This window comes from Rhinolophus sinicus, chromosome 5 (genome assembly GCF_057876585.1).
Source record: "Rhinolophus sinicus isolate RSI-liver-muscle chromosome 5, RSI-T2T, whole genome shotgun sequence".
In the NCBI taxonomy this organism is placed as follows: Eukaryota; Metazoa; Chordata; class Mammalia; order Chiroptera; family Rhinolophidae; genus Rhinolophus; species Rhinolophus sinicus.
The window spans coordinates 5,086,033-5,101,133 of NC_142505.1; the positions used below are offsets into that span (position 1 = coordinate 5,086,033).

The following is a 15,101-nucleotide window of genomic DNA, read 5'->3' on the forward strand; positions in this document are numbered from 1 at the left end:
GACCAGATGGTCCCCCTGCCCTTTGTCCTGCAGGCCAGATGGAGGGGAAGGGAGATTGGATTCCCCTCCCCACCCCCACACCCCCAGGTGCCAAGAGACTCAGCTGTGGGGGGAGTAGTCAGTGGGACCAGGCTGAGCCGATTATGAAGGAGACGGGGAGGTAGATTTGCTCCCCAGGGGGCGGCGGCACGGGGTGCAGTCGGGGAAAAGAGGGCCTGGAACAGCCCAGCCTCTCCCTACCCAGTCCCTACTAGAGTACTCAACTGCGTCGCCTCCCTTGCGACCCTAGCCCCAAAAGGAATTCTGGGGGTAGCTTTGGGGGAATCACGGGCGGGGTGCACGGGTTGCACCGCTCTCAGGCTCCTCCTCCGGCTGCTTGGGTAACCTGGCCTGGGCGGATGAGGGCCGGGCCTCGCGGCAGCCCTAGGATGGTTAAGGGGTGCGCGTCTTGGTGGGCGAGAGCCCCGTGCAGGGATGGATGGCACAGAGCAGCACAGCCGGGAACTCAGCCTGGCAGAGGGTGAAAGCTCGAGCTCGGAAGGGCCAGAACCAGAGCCAGGCAGCGCGGGGGCTGGCGACCGGGCCGAGGCCGGAATGAGGGTGCAGGGGGCTCGGTGGAAGCGCAGGGCAGTGATCCCGCCGGAAGGATGGACTCGCGGCCGGTGCAGCTCCGGCGGCGTTGGGAGGACAGCTGCTGGGCCCTGCGCTTCGGGCCCGATCCACCCTGCGCCCCCCACCCCCAGAGGCTGGAGGAGCTGCAAGGGGAGGGTCGCCCAGCCCTCCCGGAAGCGGCCGCTGCGCGGGGCGCACCGCGGCGCGCGGGGCGGGGCGGGCGGCTGCGGCACTGGGGCGACTGGGGCGGGCCCGGCGCGCTGTAATCGGATCCGGGGAGGGCGCGGGGAGGGGCCGGGCCGGGCGGGCCGGGGGGTGGGGGGGGCGCGGAGCCGGGCTCCGGGCCGGCCGGGCTCCGCGCCTGTCAAACCCCTCATTGTTCGCAGCTGATGTCACTCGCAGTTGTGAGCGGCCGCCTCTCCCGGGGACAATGTGGGACTGAGCGGCCCAGCCGCCGCGCCGCCGCCGCAGGACAGCCCCAGCGAGGTAGGGCGCAGGCCAGGCGGGGCACCGCGGGCCGCGAAGTTTGGGGGTTCGGCCGGGGGCGGAAAGCCGGCGCCCGAGTCCACAGGCCAGGGTCCCGGGTTTGGGGGCCTGGGAGACAGCGAGGACGACGCTCCCTGTCCCACACGGGCCCAGGCCTGCACAGGTGGGGGGCGCTGGTCGGCCAGAGGAGCCCCCAGCACCAGGGAGGAGCTTCCTGGACCGGAGACCCCAGATTGGAGGCCTTCATCCCACCTGCTATTTCTGTCCTTTGGACCTGCTCTTCTTTCGACCTCCTGGCCTGGGTTCTGGTTCTGCTCCATCTCTGTTCTCATCTGCCATTCCCCTTCAGGTCCTGGTTGGGCACACACCCCTTCCCATTTTCTACTGTTTTTGGTGGGACAAAACACAGACTTCCAAGCCAGGGGTGTGCGGAGATGACAGTTGGAGGCTCAAGTGGTCCCTGGTGCCCTGTGGCTCTTAGCCCCTCAGCTCTGATCTGGCTCCTTAGCTGGAGTAGGCTGGGGAGGGGGTCTTTGGCTACTCACTTCAGCCTGGCCCTGGTGCCCGCCTGGTCAGGAGAGGGAGGCGCCCGTCTCCTTACTCCCCTATCCCAGGCCCGCCATCTTGAGACCTGTGGCACCCAGTGCCCCACCTGGTCCCAGCACCGTGGGGAGTGGTCTTCAAGGGATGCACCCAGAGTAAGTTGCAGTCCCTCCTCCCAAAATGTGGGCTCTTGGTCCCCACCAAGCCCAGGATGATTACCTTCATGCTGGACTATCAGGGCATATGTCCCCAGGGGCCCTCTTTCCCACACCCACACGAAGAGCTCTTGGACCCCTGGGAGCTTAAACCTCAACTCTGGCCTTCACTGTTTCTTGGAGTTACCCTCATTGCCTCAGGGCCAGCGCCTAGGATCCTCTGCTTTTCCCATCTGTAAGTCCCCTAGCCCCTCCGGGCCCTGGAACCCTCTCAACCTCCAAGGCGCCCCCATCCCAGCCCCCACCCCCCCACCCCCAGCCTTCATCAGCATGCAGGCTCAGGCTGCCCAAACACAAGGGGATTGTTCTTCTTGCATGCTCAGGGTGGGGGGCTGGGAGCAGGCAGCCCACACACCCTGGCAGGCCAGGCCACAGGGAGGCTGGCTTTGCCCCGCCCTGTGTCCCCAGACAGGCTCTGTCCACCCTCCTTGTTCCTATCACTGCTCCCCCTCCAGCCTCCATCACCGTTGCCCAGTGGCGCAGACCTCTTGAGGAAAGAGCTGTGAGCCGCACAGGTGGAACCCCTGGGCCCTCCCAGCTCTGGCAGTTGCCTCTCATATAGCCTTCCAAACAAGCCCCTTCCTCTCTGGTCCTCAGGCTCCTCTCTCGTGAGGCCTTCCAGCTGTGACAGGCTGTCGGCTTTGTGAAACTTATGCCACACCCCAGCTCTTCTTCCAGCCCCCGTTTCCCATGGGGAAACCCATACTGGGTCCCCAGAAGTCTCAAAGCACAGCACACATCCTTCACCCCAGTGACATGCCCGGGGAGCCCCAAGACCCAGAGAAACAACAGGAGCAGGGGTGCTGAGTGCTGAAGAATGGGAACTGGGAATCCTGTCCAGGCAGATCCTGGCTCTCCCATGTGGCTGGCCCCTCGGTCCCTGGGTCTTCTTACCCCATCTTCACTGTTGCTCTGGGACCCTTAGCCCCATCTCTGGTCCCTAATGCCTCCAGGCCCTGTGAGCCCTATCTTCTCCCTGCACACTGAAGCTGGTTCTGGTTCCTGCCCTCCTCTCCATATTGTGGGAAGATAGGCTCGTAAATGCCCAATCGGGACTCCTTTGAGTTGCAGGTATATCTTTGGGGCACAGAGGCCTGAGTGATCATATTTGACTTGGAAGGTTGGGAGGGGCTTCACAGGGGAGGGGGATTTGAGAAGGATTTTGACAGAGTGGGGAGGATGGGCATTTCAGACTGGGATCAGCCTGGGCAGAGACCCAGAGGCCGGGAGGTGCCAGGCGTATTCTGCAGCCTGGTGTGTGTGTGCGGGTGGATGGGGTGGAGATGAGACCACAGAAGTTGGCAGAAGCCAGATCATGAAAGGCCTTGAGTGACTGTCTATGGAGAGCAAGCTTTATTCCTTGGGAACTGGGGAGCCAAGGATGGCTGTTGAGCAGCAGTGACTCGGTCTCCAGAATGGAAGCTAGAGATCTTTCTCATTTTGGGTGAGGTGAGGGGATGGGTACCAGTGGGTGGGGCTGTACCACAAAACTGCCCTTTCTCCTGGAACCCAGTCTGGGCCTGGGCCTGCCTTGTTTTCCCTTGACTCTGAGGACCCTTGGGGGGATGCCTAATGGTGACCTAAGGAGACTGTCGCATTTCTGGCACCAGCCAGCTTGTTACAGCTTCCCTTCCCTGCCTAGCACTGAGTCTACAAGACAGCCCTGGGTCAAGAGGCTAGAACTGGTGGACCCCGGTCTGCTCCCCTGTAGGCCCCTCCTCCCTTGACTCTCCTAATAAGTAGATGTGAATGGCTTTCCCTGGTTGAGAGACTGGGCGAATGGGTCCAGGTCCAAGGATGTTGGGGCAGTTCTTGTGGAGGCCTAGCTAGTCAGGATGGGTGAGCATGCCCAGAGAAGGGGACAATCAGGGAAGTCGGAGTCCCTCAGTGCCCCCCGCCCCATGCCCACCCCTGCCACGCCCTGCCTCGCTGATGCCGGAGCCTTTCCCCAGCATCACTGGGTGTGGCCAGCATGGCTGCTTTTGGAATAGAAGTAGAAGGGAGCTGCTAGGTTGGGGGCTGGAGGGGTTAAAGGCGGTGTTGGGGGATGTGAGGTGGGGGTGAACTTGGAGACTGGACCCCTCTCTTTCCCCAGCCCAGGTGGGTCTCCAGGCCCTGGTTGGTCCAGACCCTCTGGCCAGCAGAGCTGAGGGAATCCCCCAAGGGGCGGGCCAGTACACTTGAGTTGCCTGGCCCCAGGAGCCCTCCCCTCCCCCGGATTGTTCTTACTCCAGAACAAAGCCAGGGTGGACACTTGATCCCAGCATGTGGGGGGAGCTGGCTAAGCCCCCAGCCCTTTGATTGGGCAGCTGTCATGAGAGAGAGAGAGAGAGAGAGAGAGAGAGAGAGAGAGAGGCAGCTGGGGGGGAGGGGCAGGAAGGGGCAGCCACCATCGCTTACACAGCTGTCATCCCCCCTCCACCCCCTCCAGCCTGGGTGGCAGGAAGCCAGGGACAGAAGGAGTGGGCACTGGGTCTGGGGAAGGGTCTGGGGAACAGGAGGGAACGCCTGAGGTCAGAGGCCTGGTCTGAGCTGGGTATGATCTGCCAGGGAGCCCTGCTGACCAGAGGGGGCTGGGCACCCCCAGAGGTGAGCTGGAGGTCAGTGTGGCTTGACTCGTAGCTGCCTTGTGGGTGGCCTAGTAGGGACCCGGGGCCCATCAGGCTGGAGCAGCACATAGCTCCCTAAAGCCCCAGTGAGGGCAGAAGGGGAGTCAGTATGCCTAATAGGGCTGCTTGGTTTTAGGGCACCTATGAGAATAATCTGACAGACCTTGTTCTCTCCTAAAGACAGGAAAGACCTTGTGGGTCCCTCAGAACAGGAAGGACAGATAAACCAGCAACTCCCCGTATTCTACCTCCTGTGCTCGCACATGCACACACACACACACACACACACACAGCACAGGTGGGGAAACTGAGGTCCAGGTCAGGTGAAGGCCTGGCCAAGGTCACCCACTGAATGTGGGGCAGTGGGGCTCTGCTGAAGACCTTATCTCTTTCAGGGGAGGAGCCCCAGTTTGGCCACATTCCAGTCCTTTTGTCCTCCTGTTTTTCCTGGAGACTTAGACCCACAAGAGGTGATGTGGAAATGGTCTGAGGACACTGTCAGGTCTCCCACTGCTTACCACCCCAAAGGGGTCCCTGAGACCCAGAAAATTCTGGAGCTTAAGACTATGGCTCTAGACAAGTCGTCAGTCCTTTCTAAACAACCCACGTCGGCTAGCCAGGCAAGGGTCTCAGAAACTACCAAAGCCTGCTCCCTACCACTGAAGAGCCCCCTTCTAGGAAGAGGACTGACAGATTCAGATGGAACAGCCAGAAAGGGGAGGCAGGCAGGGCCTGTGACAGCCCCTCACTAGTAGGCTGGACCCTGCTAATCTCAACGTGCCTCAGCTGCTGTGACCTTGGGCAGGTTACAGACCCTCTGTAGGCATCAGGTTCTCTTTCTGTTTGGTGCTACCCAGGATGTGCTGAGCACCTTCTCTAGTCTGACTCTGGCCTGAGTGCTGGGGACACAGGAGAAGGTGGCTCTCTTGACTCCTGCTCTAAGGGGCTCCTGCACTCGGCTGTCCAGGGAGGCAGAAACCGAGGGCGTCATCACAAGCGCTTTGCAGGGAAAGTGCAGGCAGCTGGGGGATGTTAGCAAGGACGGCCAGCACAAGGCCGGCCAGGGTGCCAACAGAGCACAGTCCCTGTGCCCACCGCTGACCTCTGTCCTCTGGAGAGCCTATGGGCAAAATTGGAATGGAGGAAGGAGCAGATGCTGGGGAGGCAAGAGTTACTGGGCTTGGGGGGACAGGGTTGTCACCACCATTGTACAGATGAAGAAACGCCTCGCCTCGTGCCATGCAGGGGCTTGCGCAGGCTTCCTGAGACAGAGCCAAGCTAGGAGCCCCCTTTCCTAGTCCATGCCCACACCCTGGCCAGCAGGAGAGTTCTGAAGAAGGTATTGGGCAGAGCTCCCTGTGAGGGCGGGGGGCTGAGGAGGAAAGTGCCCAGAGGTGTCCGGGGTACCCCAGGCCCAGCATTCCTCCTTTGCCCTCGCACCCCCCCCCCCCCCCAGGCAGGAGGGATTTACAGTGTTAGGGCTTGGTTTTGGCTCAGACTTGGCACCAGTTGGTCCCACAACCTGTGTTTCTCCCCTGGTTGTGGTCCCCCAGTGAACTCCCCACCGAGGCTGAGCTTTGGCGGGAGTCAGCCGCTGGAGGAGAGGGATTTCCAGGCAGGATTAAGGTTCAGGATTAAGTCAGGGCCTGAAAAGGGGTCTGATGGGGAGGGCTGGCTGCTGGGCTAATCCCAGCAGCTAATTTCTGGCTCCTCCTTCCTCCATCAGTCACGGGCCTTGACATTCCCCAGCCCCCCAAATCCCTTTCTCACCCATCACTCAGTCCCGAGGAGAAGCATTCCCTCCATTTTATGAGGAAATTGAGATTCAGAGCCCAAGTGATTTGTTTCTGGCATAGTAGAAAGTGCTCCCGGCTGGGAATGTGGTCAGCCTGGCTACTTACCTCCTCAGCAGATAGGAGAAGGCCTGAAAAACCGCTGTACAGACTGCTGGTCCCCAAAACACTTCTCCGTGTCCCCCAGTGCTGAGTGAACCCCGCTCAGCGCTGTCTGCAGGCAGCCTCTGTTTCAGTGAGCTCTAGTGGACAGGAGCAGCCTCTGGGGCTGGCGCTCCCAGCCTGTGCCCCCAAGCCTTTGCCAAGCAGAGGGGAGGCCGGCAAGGGGGCCCTCCTAGAGCCTTACTATCTTCACTTCCACCCTCCTTTCAAGACCTGCCATGGCTCCCCATGGCTCTGGCCCTGCACACCAGTTCTGCTGTGTAGTAACCTTTCAACCTCAACTCCCCTCCAAGGCCCAGTCCACATGGCTCCCCTCTTCCAAGAGGTCACGGAGGAGGCTTCCTTCCTCTGGATTCCCAGAGGCCTAGTTCATTCTTCTCGTGTCCTTAGCTCATTTTAATTCTCATAGCCCTTTGGGGGTAGGACTTGGTTTCCCTTTTGTCCAGATGGGGAAGCTGAGGCTCAGATGGGTTAAGTGAGAGGTCCAGGGTTACACAGCTAGTGAGATGCACACAAGCGCACTGGTCAGTGGGACATTTGAAACATGGTGTCCATGCCGTCTCCTTCTCTGGGAGTTTGGCTAACCCAGCCCTGGGGTCCCCGTGGAAGGGCAGGGGAACTGAAAGAGAGCTGGGCTCCTGTGTGACCCGTTTTCTGCTGCCCCTGCCAGAGCCAGCCAGGCCGCAGCGTGGACGTACTCTCAGGCCGCTGCGGCCCCGGCCCCGCCTGACAGGATGAGCAGCTCAGATGCGGGGCTGGAGGAGGAGCCGGAGCTCAGCATCACGCTCACCCTGCGGATGCTAATGCACGGCAAGGTGAGTGGAAGACAGGCTCTGCTACGGGGTGGGAGTGGCAGAGGGCGAGGCCTGGCTACCAGAGTATGATCTCAGGTGTCCTGTCTCCTGCGGGGGGCGGGGGACAGGGCCTGGGCATTGGTACCTCCCTGACCCCACTCTTGTCTTATTTGCAGGAGGTGGGCAGCATAATCGGGAAGGTAGGTGCCCAGTTCTGTTCTGTGTGTCCCCTTCAACCTGAGGCCTCTGTCCAGGAAACGTGGCACCAGCCACTCAGGCTAAGAGCTTTTCTCTATTTTTGTCTCCTGCAGAAAGGAGAGACTGTAAAGCGGATCCGGGAGCAGGTGAGGCTGGGGTGTGGGGAGGAGCCCAGGGCACCTGGTTTGGAGGGGAGGGGTGATTCCTGCCCCACCTTCTCCCTGGACCCCACTGTTTGGGACGACCAGTGAGTGCCCCTAGAGAGTGGCGGTTTACGGCTTTGCTGGGGCCTGTGAGTGGGGCAGGCAGACATGCTGCTGGCGAGAAAGCGGAGAAGCCCCGCTGCCCGGCACTTGTTCTGTACCCTCAGAGCAGCGCCCGCATCACCATCTCTGAGGGCTCTTGCCCCGAGCGCATCACCACCATCACCGGGTCTACGGCGGCTGTCTTCCATGCAGTCTCCATGATCGCCTTCAAGCTGGACGAGGTCTGTGGCTGGCTGGGGGGGAGGCCAAGGCTGGTTCCCCGGGAGAACAGGGGTCCGACTCCATATAGTGGCTGTGGTAATGGGGAGGCCAAGCACAGGCAGAGCTGTCACGTAGGACGGGAGCTGGGGGACGGCCTCCCTCCATGGTAGGCAAGCAGCAGGGGTGGGCAAGGGCCAACCCACTGCCTTCCTGCTCAGGACCTCTGCTCGGCTCCTGCCAATGGTGGGAACGTCTCAAGGCCTCCAGTGACCCTGCGCCTCGTCATCCCCGCCAGCCAATGTGGCTCGCTGATTGGGAAGGCTGGCACCAAGATCAAGGAGATCCGAGAGGTGAGGGAAAGGGGACACCACCCCCAGGGAGCCCCACCGTCCAGTTGTGAGAAAGGTTCTGGGCTTCTGGCATCCTGTCCCTTGGGGAGCTCTGAACCTGGGCAGCCCTTCTCTGGGCTATGAGAGCAGCCAGACGTGGCCCCTGTTCTCTGCTTGCAGACAACAGGTGCCCAGGTGCAGGTCGCAGGGGACCTGCTCCCCAATTCCACAGAGCGTGCTGTCACCGTGTCTGGGGTGCCTGATGCCATCATCCTGTGCGTGCGCCAGATCTGCGCTGTTATCCTGGAGGTGCTGCCCTGGGCAGGGGGAGGGGGGCAGGGGCGGGGCCTGGGCCTGCCTGTGTCAGGCCCTGAATCCTGTGCACGTGATGCCACGTCAGGACAGGGCGGGGCTGCAGGGATGAATCAAGCTGCAGGATGGGGGATGCATTTACCTGGGGTCACGGGGAGGGCCCTTGGGAGGTCAGGGTGGCCTGAGAGGGTCCTGATAGAGCTGCCCATTTGTCCGTTCCAGTCCCCACCCAAAGGAGCCACTATTCCGTATCACCCAAGCCTCTCCTTAGGTACTGTCCTTCTGTCCGCCAACCAGGTGAGGGGACTAACAGGAGGGATGGAAGCATTACTGGAGAAGGGGGACTGAGATGGTGGAGGGGATGGGAGGAGGAATCGGGGGTTCGGGGAGAGGCAGCCAGGAGTGACTCTGGCCAAACTGCCCTGACCTGTCTTTGTAACTCCTTTGCATTCACTTTGTCCCCACAGGGCTTTTCTGTCCAGGGCCAGTATGGGGCTGTGACCCCAGCTGAGGTGAGTGACCATAGCCCAACGCACCCCTTCCCGAACCAAACCTCCTCTGACTTCTAACCCCTCTTCTTTGGCACAGGTCACCAAGCTCCAGCAGCTCTCGGGCCACACAGTCCCCTTTGCCTCACCCACCATGGTGCCAGGTGAGCCGCCCCTGCAGAAGGAGGCAGGGGCAGATCCCAAGGGGCCGTGCAGCCCTCCTGGAATGGATGTGGGGAGGCAGGTAAGGCCCAGAGCCACCCTCAATCCTCTTCTCACCCCCAGGCCTGGATCCTGGCGCACAGACCAGCTCGCAGGAGTTCTTGGTTCCCAATGACGTGAGCAGGGGAGGGGGTGGTTGAGGGTGGGTGGGGGCCCCAGGCCTGGGCTTTCCTAGGGTTGAATTCCGCTCTCCCTCCAGCTGATTGGCTGCGTCATCGGGCGCCAGGGCAGCAAGATCAGTGAGATCCGGCAGATGTCAGGGGCACATATCAAGATTGGGAACCAAGCGGAGGGCGCTGGAGAGCGGCACGTGACCATCACAGGTTCGCCGGTCTCCATCGCCCTTGCTCAGTACCTCATCACTGCCTGGTGAGTGTAGGGTTGGGGGTGGGGGTCACAGGTCATGGGGCTCATGTGCACAGGGAGGGTGGGGAGAGCTGACCACCCCTGCCACCTCTAACCTGCCCCATTCCCTCCCTGCTGCCTCATCTTCCCCGTGACATCACCCCCCCCATGTCCCATCTCCCCATCCTTGGTTCTTCTCCCTGGGTCTTTGGCCTCCCCATTTCTCCCCTCACCCCATACTGTATCTGCTTGTCCTTTCTTGCATCCCCACTCTTCCACCTTTCCCTTCTCCCCAAACACATCCACCGCGTGTCATTGTTTTCAATTCCCCTCTCCTATCTTTCATCTAATCTCACCCCTGTATTTGCCCTCGTTGCCCCCTCTCTCCTGGCCACCTTCTCCTTCATCTCCTCTCTCCAGTCTAGAAACGGCCAAGTCTACCTCTGGGGGGACACCCGGCTCGGCCCCTGCAGACCTGCCTGCCCCATTCTCACCACCCCTCACGGCCCTGCCTGCAGCACCCCCAGGCCTGCTGGGCACGCCCTACGCTATCTCCCTCTCCAACTTCATCGGCCTCAAGCCTGTGCCCTTCTTGGCTCTACCACCTGCCTCCCCAGGGCCACCGCCGGGCTTGGCAGCCTACACTGCCAAGATGGCAGCGGCCAATGGGAGCAAGAAAGCTGAGCGGCAGAAATTCTCCCCCTACTGAGGCCGGCTGAGGCACAGGCGTGGGAGCAGGCAGGACCACCGGCAGGGGCTACCTCTGCACCCTACCTGCTCAAGGAGACTCCAGCCTGGGGTCACAAATGCCACTAATGCCCAGAAGCATGGATGCACCCCTGCCTGGCCCTGGTCTGTGGAAGTTCCTGTGCTCAGAGTGGGGGCAGTTTCTGGCCCAGGGTTCTGGGAGCTGCAGTTGCCCCAGGGTAGGGGGCTCCACCCCCTCTAGCTCTGTGCTTGGATGCAGGGAGTATCCTTAGTGCCCCTATTTTGGGGGTCACTCCCTATCCCTTAGGGCTTCCCAGCCAACTGCCCCCTTGTGGGGATCAAGGAGCAGGGCTGGGGATGGCTGGGGGCCATGCTTCTCTTCCCACCTCCCTGCAGATTCCTACTGCTTCCACTGATACCCTTTTGACTGGAATGGACTGGCTGGGCTTGGCAGAGACAACCCAAAGAGGGGGCACTGCCCAGCAGCTGGGGGAGTGGCATGGGGGCAGGGCTGAGTTCTCAGCAGCAGACACTCTGTACAGTTTTTTCAATCCCTGTTTTTGAATAAATATTCTGCGACCAGGAAGCTGTGAAACACTGTGGGTATTGGCGAAACTTCCAGATAATGGGTGCAGCCGAGGCCCCAGGGACACCCATCTGTGAATCCACCAGGCCCAGTTGGGCCTCAGCCCCTTGCACATGCCAGTTCTGGAGCTTCAGGACCTTTTGGGGGGACGTGTCCAGTCTCCTGCCTCTAGCACCATATTGATCCGGTTGTTTTCTGGGCACTTTAGAAGCTGATGGAGGAGATCCAGTAGCTTTGTCCAACCTCTCCTTGGTTCAGCTGTCAGGGAAGTCTTTGAATGTCTCTCCACTGGTTCCTCCTGCTGTGGCTATAACCTAGCGCCCGCCCTGCTTCGTCCATCCCTTTGGCTGTGAGCCCGTAGGGCCCTCTTTGTGATCCTGCCCATCTCTGCTCCATCCTTGGCCTGGGCATCATCCATGGGTGTCCAAACCACTGGACACTGGAGAAGCCCTCAGAGATGGTCCAGGGTCCAAAGGGAAAACTGAGGCCTAGGGAAGGGTAGGTATGTGCACAAGGCCATGTACAGTTAGGCCCAGAACCCAGGATTCCTAGCTCCCAGAAGCCTCTGGGCCTCACCAGGCTGAAGGCCCCCTTTCTTCCTGTTCCAGAGCCAGAAGTCTAAGCAGGATACCTGCCATAACCTGTGCAGGAGGCTGGACAGATCCCTTCTGATACCAGTCTCTTTTCTCCAGTCTCAGTTCAGCATATGAGACAACTCTCCTTTCAGGTGGGCTTTGGCATGCTGAGGCTCTCCCCTCCTGCCAAATCCGGATCTTGTTCTGGTGCTTCAGAGGGGCCTAGGGCAGGGCCCTCTGGAGGTCCCTGGAGGTGCTGCAGGAGTGCCCGCGGGTGCCAGGCCCGCAAAGTGCAGGCTCGCGGGGGCCGACGCAGCGCTTGGCGGGCGAGGCGGCCCAGTCCCCGGCGCACGGGGCGCTGCAGCAGTCCATACAGGAAGGGGTGAGCCGCAAAGGCCGTGTAGGCTACCCAGGTGACGGCCGCCTCGGCCGCTGCGGCCTGCGCAGCGGGCGCCAGACACGCACAGCCGTACGGCAGCCAGCAGGCTGCGAATTGGCCCACGGCCAGTGCGGGGGCCAGGGCTGCTTTGCCCCCCGGCAGGCGAGGCCGGAGGGGCGGCAGGATGGAGAGGCGACTATCCAAAGAGTCGGAGCGCGGCCGGGCTCCGCGCGCGGGCGGCAGAGGCCCCAGGGCAGCGCGGCGCGCCACCAGGAAGATGCTGCCATAGGCGCCGAGCAGCAGGAGGGCGGGTAGCGCGAAGGCCAGCATCGCCCAGAGCGGTCGGAAGGGCCCGAGGCCCCCGGCCAGGACAGAGCAGCGGGCTGGGGCTGGGGGCGGTGCGGGCGGCGGTCCGAGCAGGGAGAGCGCGCCCAGCAGCACCGCCGCGGCCCAAAGGGCCGTGAGCACGAGGCAGGGCGGAGGCCGCGCGCCGGGCCGCAGCGGGTGCACTATGAAGCGGTAGCGCGCGAGGCCCAGCGCGGCCACGCCGAGCGTGCAGGCCGGCAGCAGCGCAGCCGACAGGAAGCGCGCGGCGCGGCAGGGAGCGGGGCCCAGGCGCACGCGGCCCAGCCCCGGCGGCGGCGCGGCCAGCAGGCCCAACGGCATGATGGAGGCGGCCGCCAACAGGTCCACGATGCACAGGTGCATCAGGTAGAGCGCGTCGCGCAGTCCTGGCGTACGCAGCACCACGACCAGCAGCACACCGTTGCCCAGCAGCGCTGTCGCCTCCACAATAACGGCCAGGATCAACCCCATTGAGCCTGAGACTTCGGTGGCGTTCAGCCCTGTGGTGTTGGCCATCCGAGAGCTCAGGCTTCACCCTGTGCTGGGATGCAGAGAGCGAAATGGAATGCCCCCCTTCCCCGTTCCCATCACCCGGTCCTTGCTCCTTTGGCCCCTCACCTCATAGGCTGCCCAGGCCCTGGCTCCGCTGCCCAGGCGGCCATGCTCTTGGGGGCTTGGCTCGCCCCATGGAAGGGTGCAAGGCTGGGACTGCAGCTCTCTCCTCTGTCCCAGTAACTCAGCCCCTGCTGGAGATGGTACTGGCTGTCACTCTGATGTTGCCCTTTACAGACACACAGAGCTGGCAAGGGAGGGGCAGGACCTGGCACCAGCCCCCTGGGTCCTAGCAGCTGCCAGCTGGAGGCTGGAGGCTGTGCTGTGTAATGTTGGGGGTGCCTCTGGAGGGGGCCTAGAGGTCGGTGGGATTGGACGGAAAGGGCAAGGACATGAACACTCTGAGCACGCAGTTGTGTATAGATTGGACTTTTGGGGACTATGTTAATGTCCTATGTATTGAAAAATAAATCAGTGAAGATGAGGAAAACCCCCTAAAAGTGAATATAAGCAGAAACAAATGAACCCGCCTGTATTTCAAATGAATAACATGACCACACTGAAGGGAATTAAGTAACTAGTCCATGTAACATTTGAATTTTCAAATTCATTGACCTCAATCTAAAGACAGACAAAGAGAATCTTGAATAAAATTCCATAAATCTTGATCCCTGCTTAGAAAGTTTGTTTTTTATAATGGTATGGGTGTAGCAATTCGGAAACTCCTTTTTGTGTGGGATTGAGCAAACAAATAAATAGATTGACGTTGATGGAAACCAAGGTTCTTACTGTTAGAGGCGGGAAGTATGGAACTGGGCGAGAATGGAAGATCCCTGTGGCGTTGGATTGGAGCTGGAGAAATAGATGCAGATGTGTTTGTTCATTTACACATACGTACTTCCTGGCTCTCTTGCCACAAGTAGGTATACAAGAGTATAACTACGGCCCAATCTTGGATTCTAAATACCATTTCCTGCGCTAGGGAACTAGGGCTCCTTGGAGAAATGGCTGATTCCAGGATTGTGTAAGATGAGCCTGGAACATCTTGTGATGCCAGGAAGTCAGGAAGTGCTCAAAAAGTGATGGAGACACAGGCGTCAGCTTGAAGGACCTTCTTCTAGCCAAATCTGGGCCAATTTGAGGCTCAAAATAAATAATGATAGCAATGGATTATAACCCATTGCCTCAATAAGTATCCACAAATCAATACTGATGATAAAGGGGAATATTAATTAATAAGTAGAAAAGAAATAATGGAATTAGATAACTACCATTTGCAACCATATTAGCAAAAATCTATTCAGGTTATTGATTTAAGTAAAAATCATCAATGGCTGTTCAAGCTAGTGGGTGACAGACGATAAAGAATGAAACATTTACACTTCAAAATATTTGCCCACAGATTACTGATTAATTAAAAATCAGAGAAATGGTAACTTTCCAGTGGAGAAAACTGGTGGCACCACCTTAATTAAGCCATGAAAATTAGTTCACATCACCAACAATGGAACATGTCCCTCCAGGTAGAATGCCCTGAGGACACATCAGGTATGTTATGTTTCCACCCAAACTGCAGTACCTGAATGTAATCATGACAAAACATCAGACAAACCCAAACTGAAAGAGATTTTATAAAATAACTGGCCTGTACTCTTCGGGAGTGTCAAGAATGTCAACATCAGGGCAGGCCCAGTGGCTCAGGTGGTTGGAGCTCTGTGCTCCTAACACTGAAGGCTGCTGGTTTGATTCCCACATGGGCCCGTGTCAGATGGCTCAGTTGATTGGAGTGCGGGCTCTCAACCACAAGGTTGCCAGTTCAACTCCTTGACTCCCGCAAGGGATGGTGGGCTGAGCCCCCTGCAACTAACAATGGCAACTGGACCTGGAGCTGAGCTGCGCCCTCCACAACTAAGACTGAAAGGACAACAACTTGAAGCTGAACGGCACCCTCCACAGCTAAGATCGAAAGGACAACAACTTGACTTGGAAAGTCCCGGAAGTACACACTGTTCCCCAATAAAGTCCTGTTCCCCTCCCCCCACAAAAAAAGAATGTCAACATCATAAAAGAAAGAAAAAGGCTGAGAAATGGATTCAGATTAAAGGAGACTGAGAGACATGACAACCAGATGCAGTGTATGACCCTGGCCTGGGTCCCCACCTCTCTAGTCCGGTACCTTGTGTTTGGATAGGGTCACCTGGGGTGGTAACGGGCACTCCTTTCATGATGGCAGAGCTGAGCCCCTTGGGTATATGCTCAACTTGTTTATCATGCTCAGATGTAAGACACCCATGGATGTTTGATGGCAAGATGTGAGGAATGTTTGATATGCCTGGCCATGTCTGGGCTAAAGGACCCAATCACCAGGTGGGTCCCCAAAT

General features: G+C 59.5%; 2 protein-coding genes across 5 annotated transcripts; one reads left to right on the forward strand and one right to left on the reverse strand.

The window, feature by feature from the left end:
• The first annotated feature begins 241 nt into the window (after positions 1 to 241).
• PCBP4 (poly(rC) binding protein 4) lies at positions 242 to 10,869 on the forward strand. Of its 4 annotated transcripts, XM_074312237.2 has the most exons (14): positions 242 to 520; positions 999 to 1,098; positions 7,091 to 7,235; positions 7,391 to 7,414; positions 7,526 to 7,558; positions 7,783 to 7,899; positions 8,098 to 8,229; positions 8,389 to 8,517; positions 8,743 to 8,817; positions 8,988 to 9,032; positions 9,109 to 9,172; positions 9,294 to 9,346; positions 9,430 to 9,599; positions 9,996 to 10,869. In XM_074312237.2, exons 3-14 carry the CDS (start codon positions 7,155 to 7,157, stop codon positions 10,282 to 10,284), a joined length of 1,212 nt encoding a protein of 403 aa, XP_074168338.2. In that variant the 5' UTR covers positions 242 to 520; positions 999 to 1,098; positions 7,091 to 7,154; the 3' UTR covers positions 10,285 to 10,869. The 4 variants fall into 4 exon arrangements, with proteins under 4 accessions (XP_074168338.2, XP_019608847.3, XP_088654232.1 ...); XM_019753288.3 differs by lacking the exon at positions 242 to 520 and having other exon boundaries at positions 914 to 1,098; positions 10,193 to 10,869; XM_088798106.1 differs by lacking the exon at positions 242 to 520 and having other exon boundaries at positions 916 to 1,098.
• Positions 10,867 to 12,949, reverse strand: GPR62 (G protein-coupled receptor 62). Its single transcript, XM_019753289.3, has 2 exons — positions 12,787 to 12,949; positions 10,867 to 12,709 (listed from the first exon to the last, which is right to left on the reverse strand). The coding sequence occupies exon 2, from the start codon at positions 12,682 to 12,684 to the stop codon at positions 11,593 to 11,595; it is 1,092 nt and encodes a 363-aa protein (XP_019608848.2). The 5' UTR covers positions 12,685 to 12,709; positions 12,787 to 12,949; the 3' UTR covers positions 10,867 to 11,592.
• Positions 12,950 to 15,101: the final 2,152 nt, after the last annotated feature.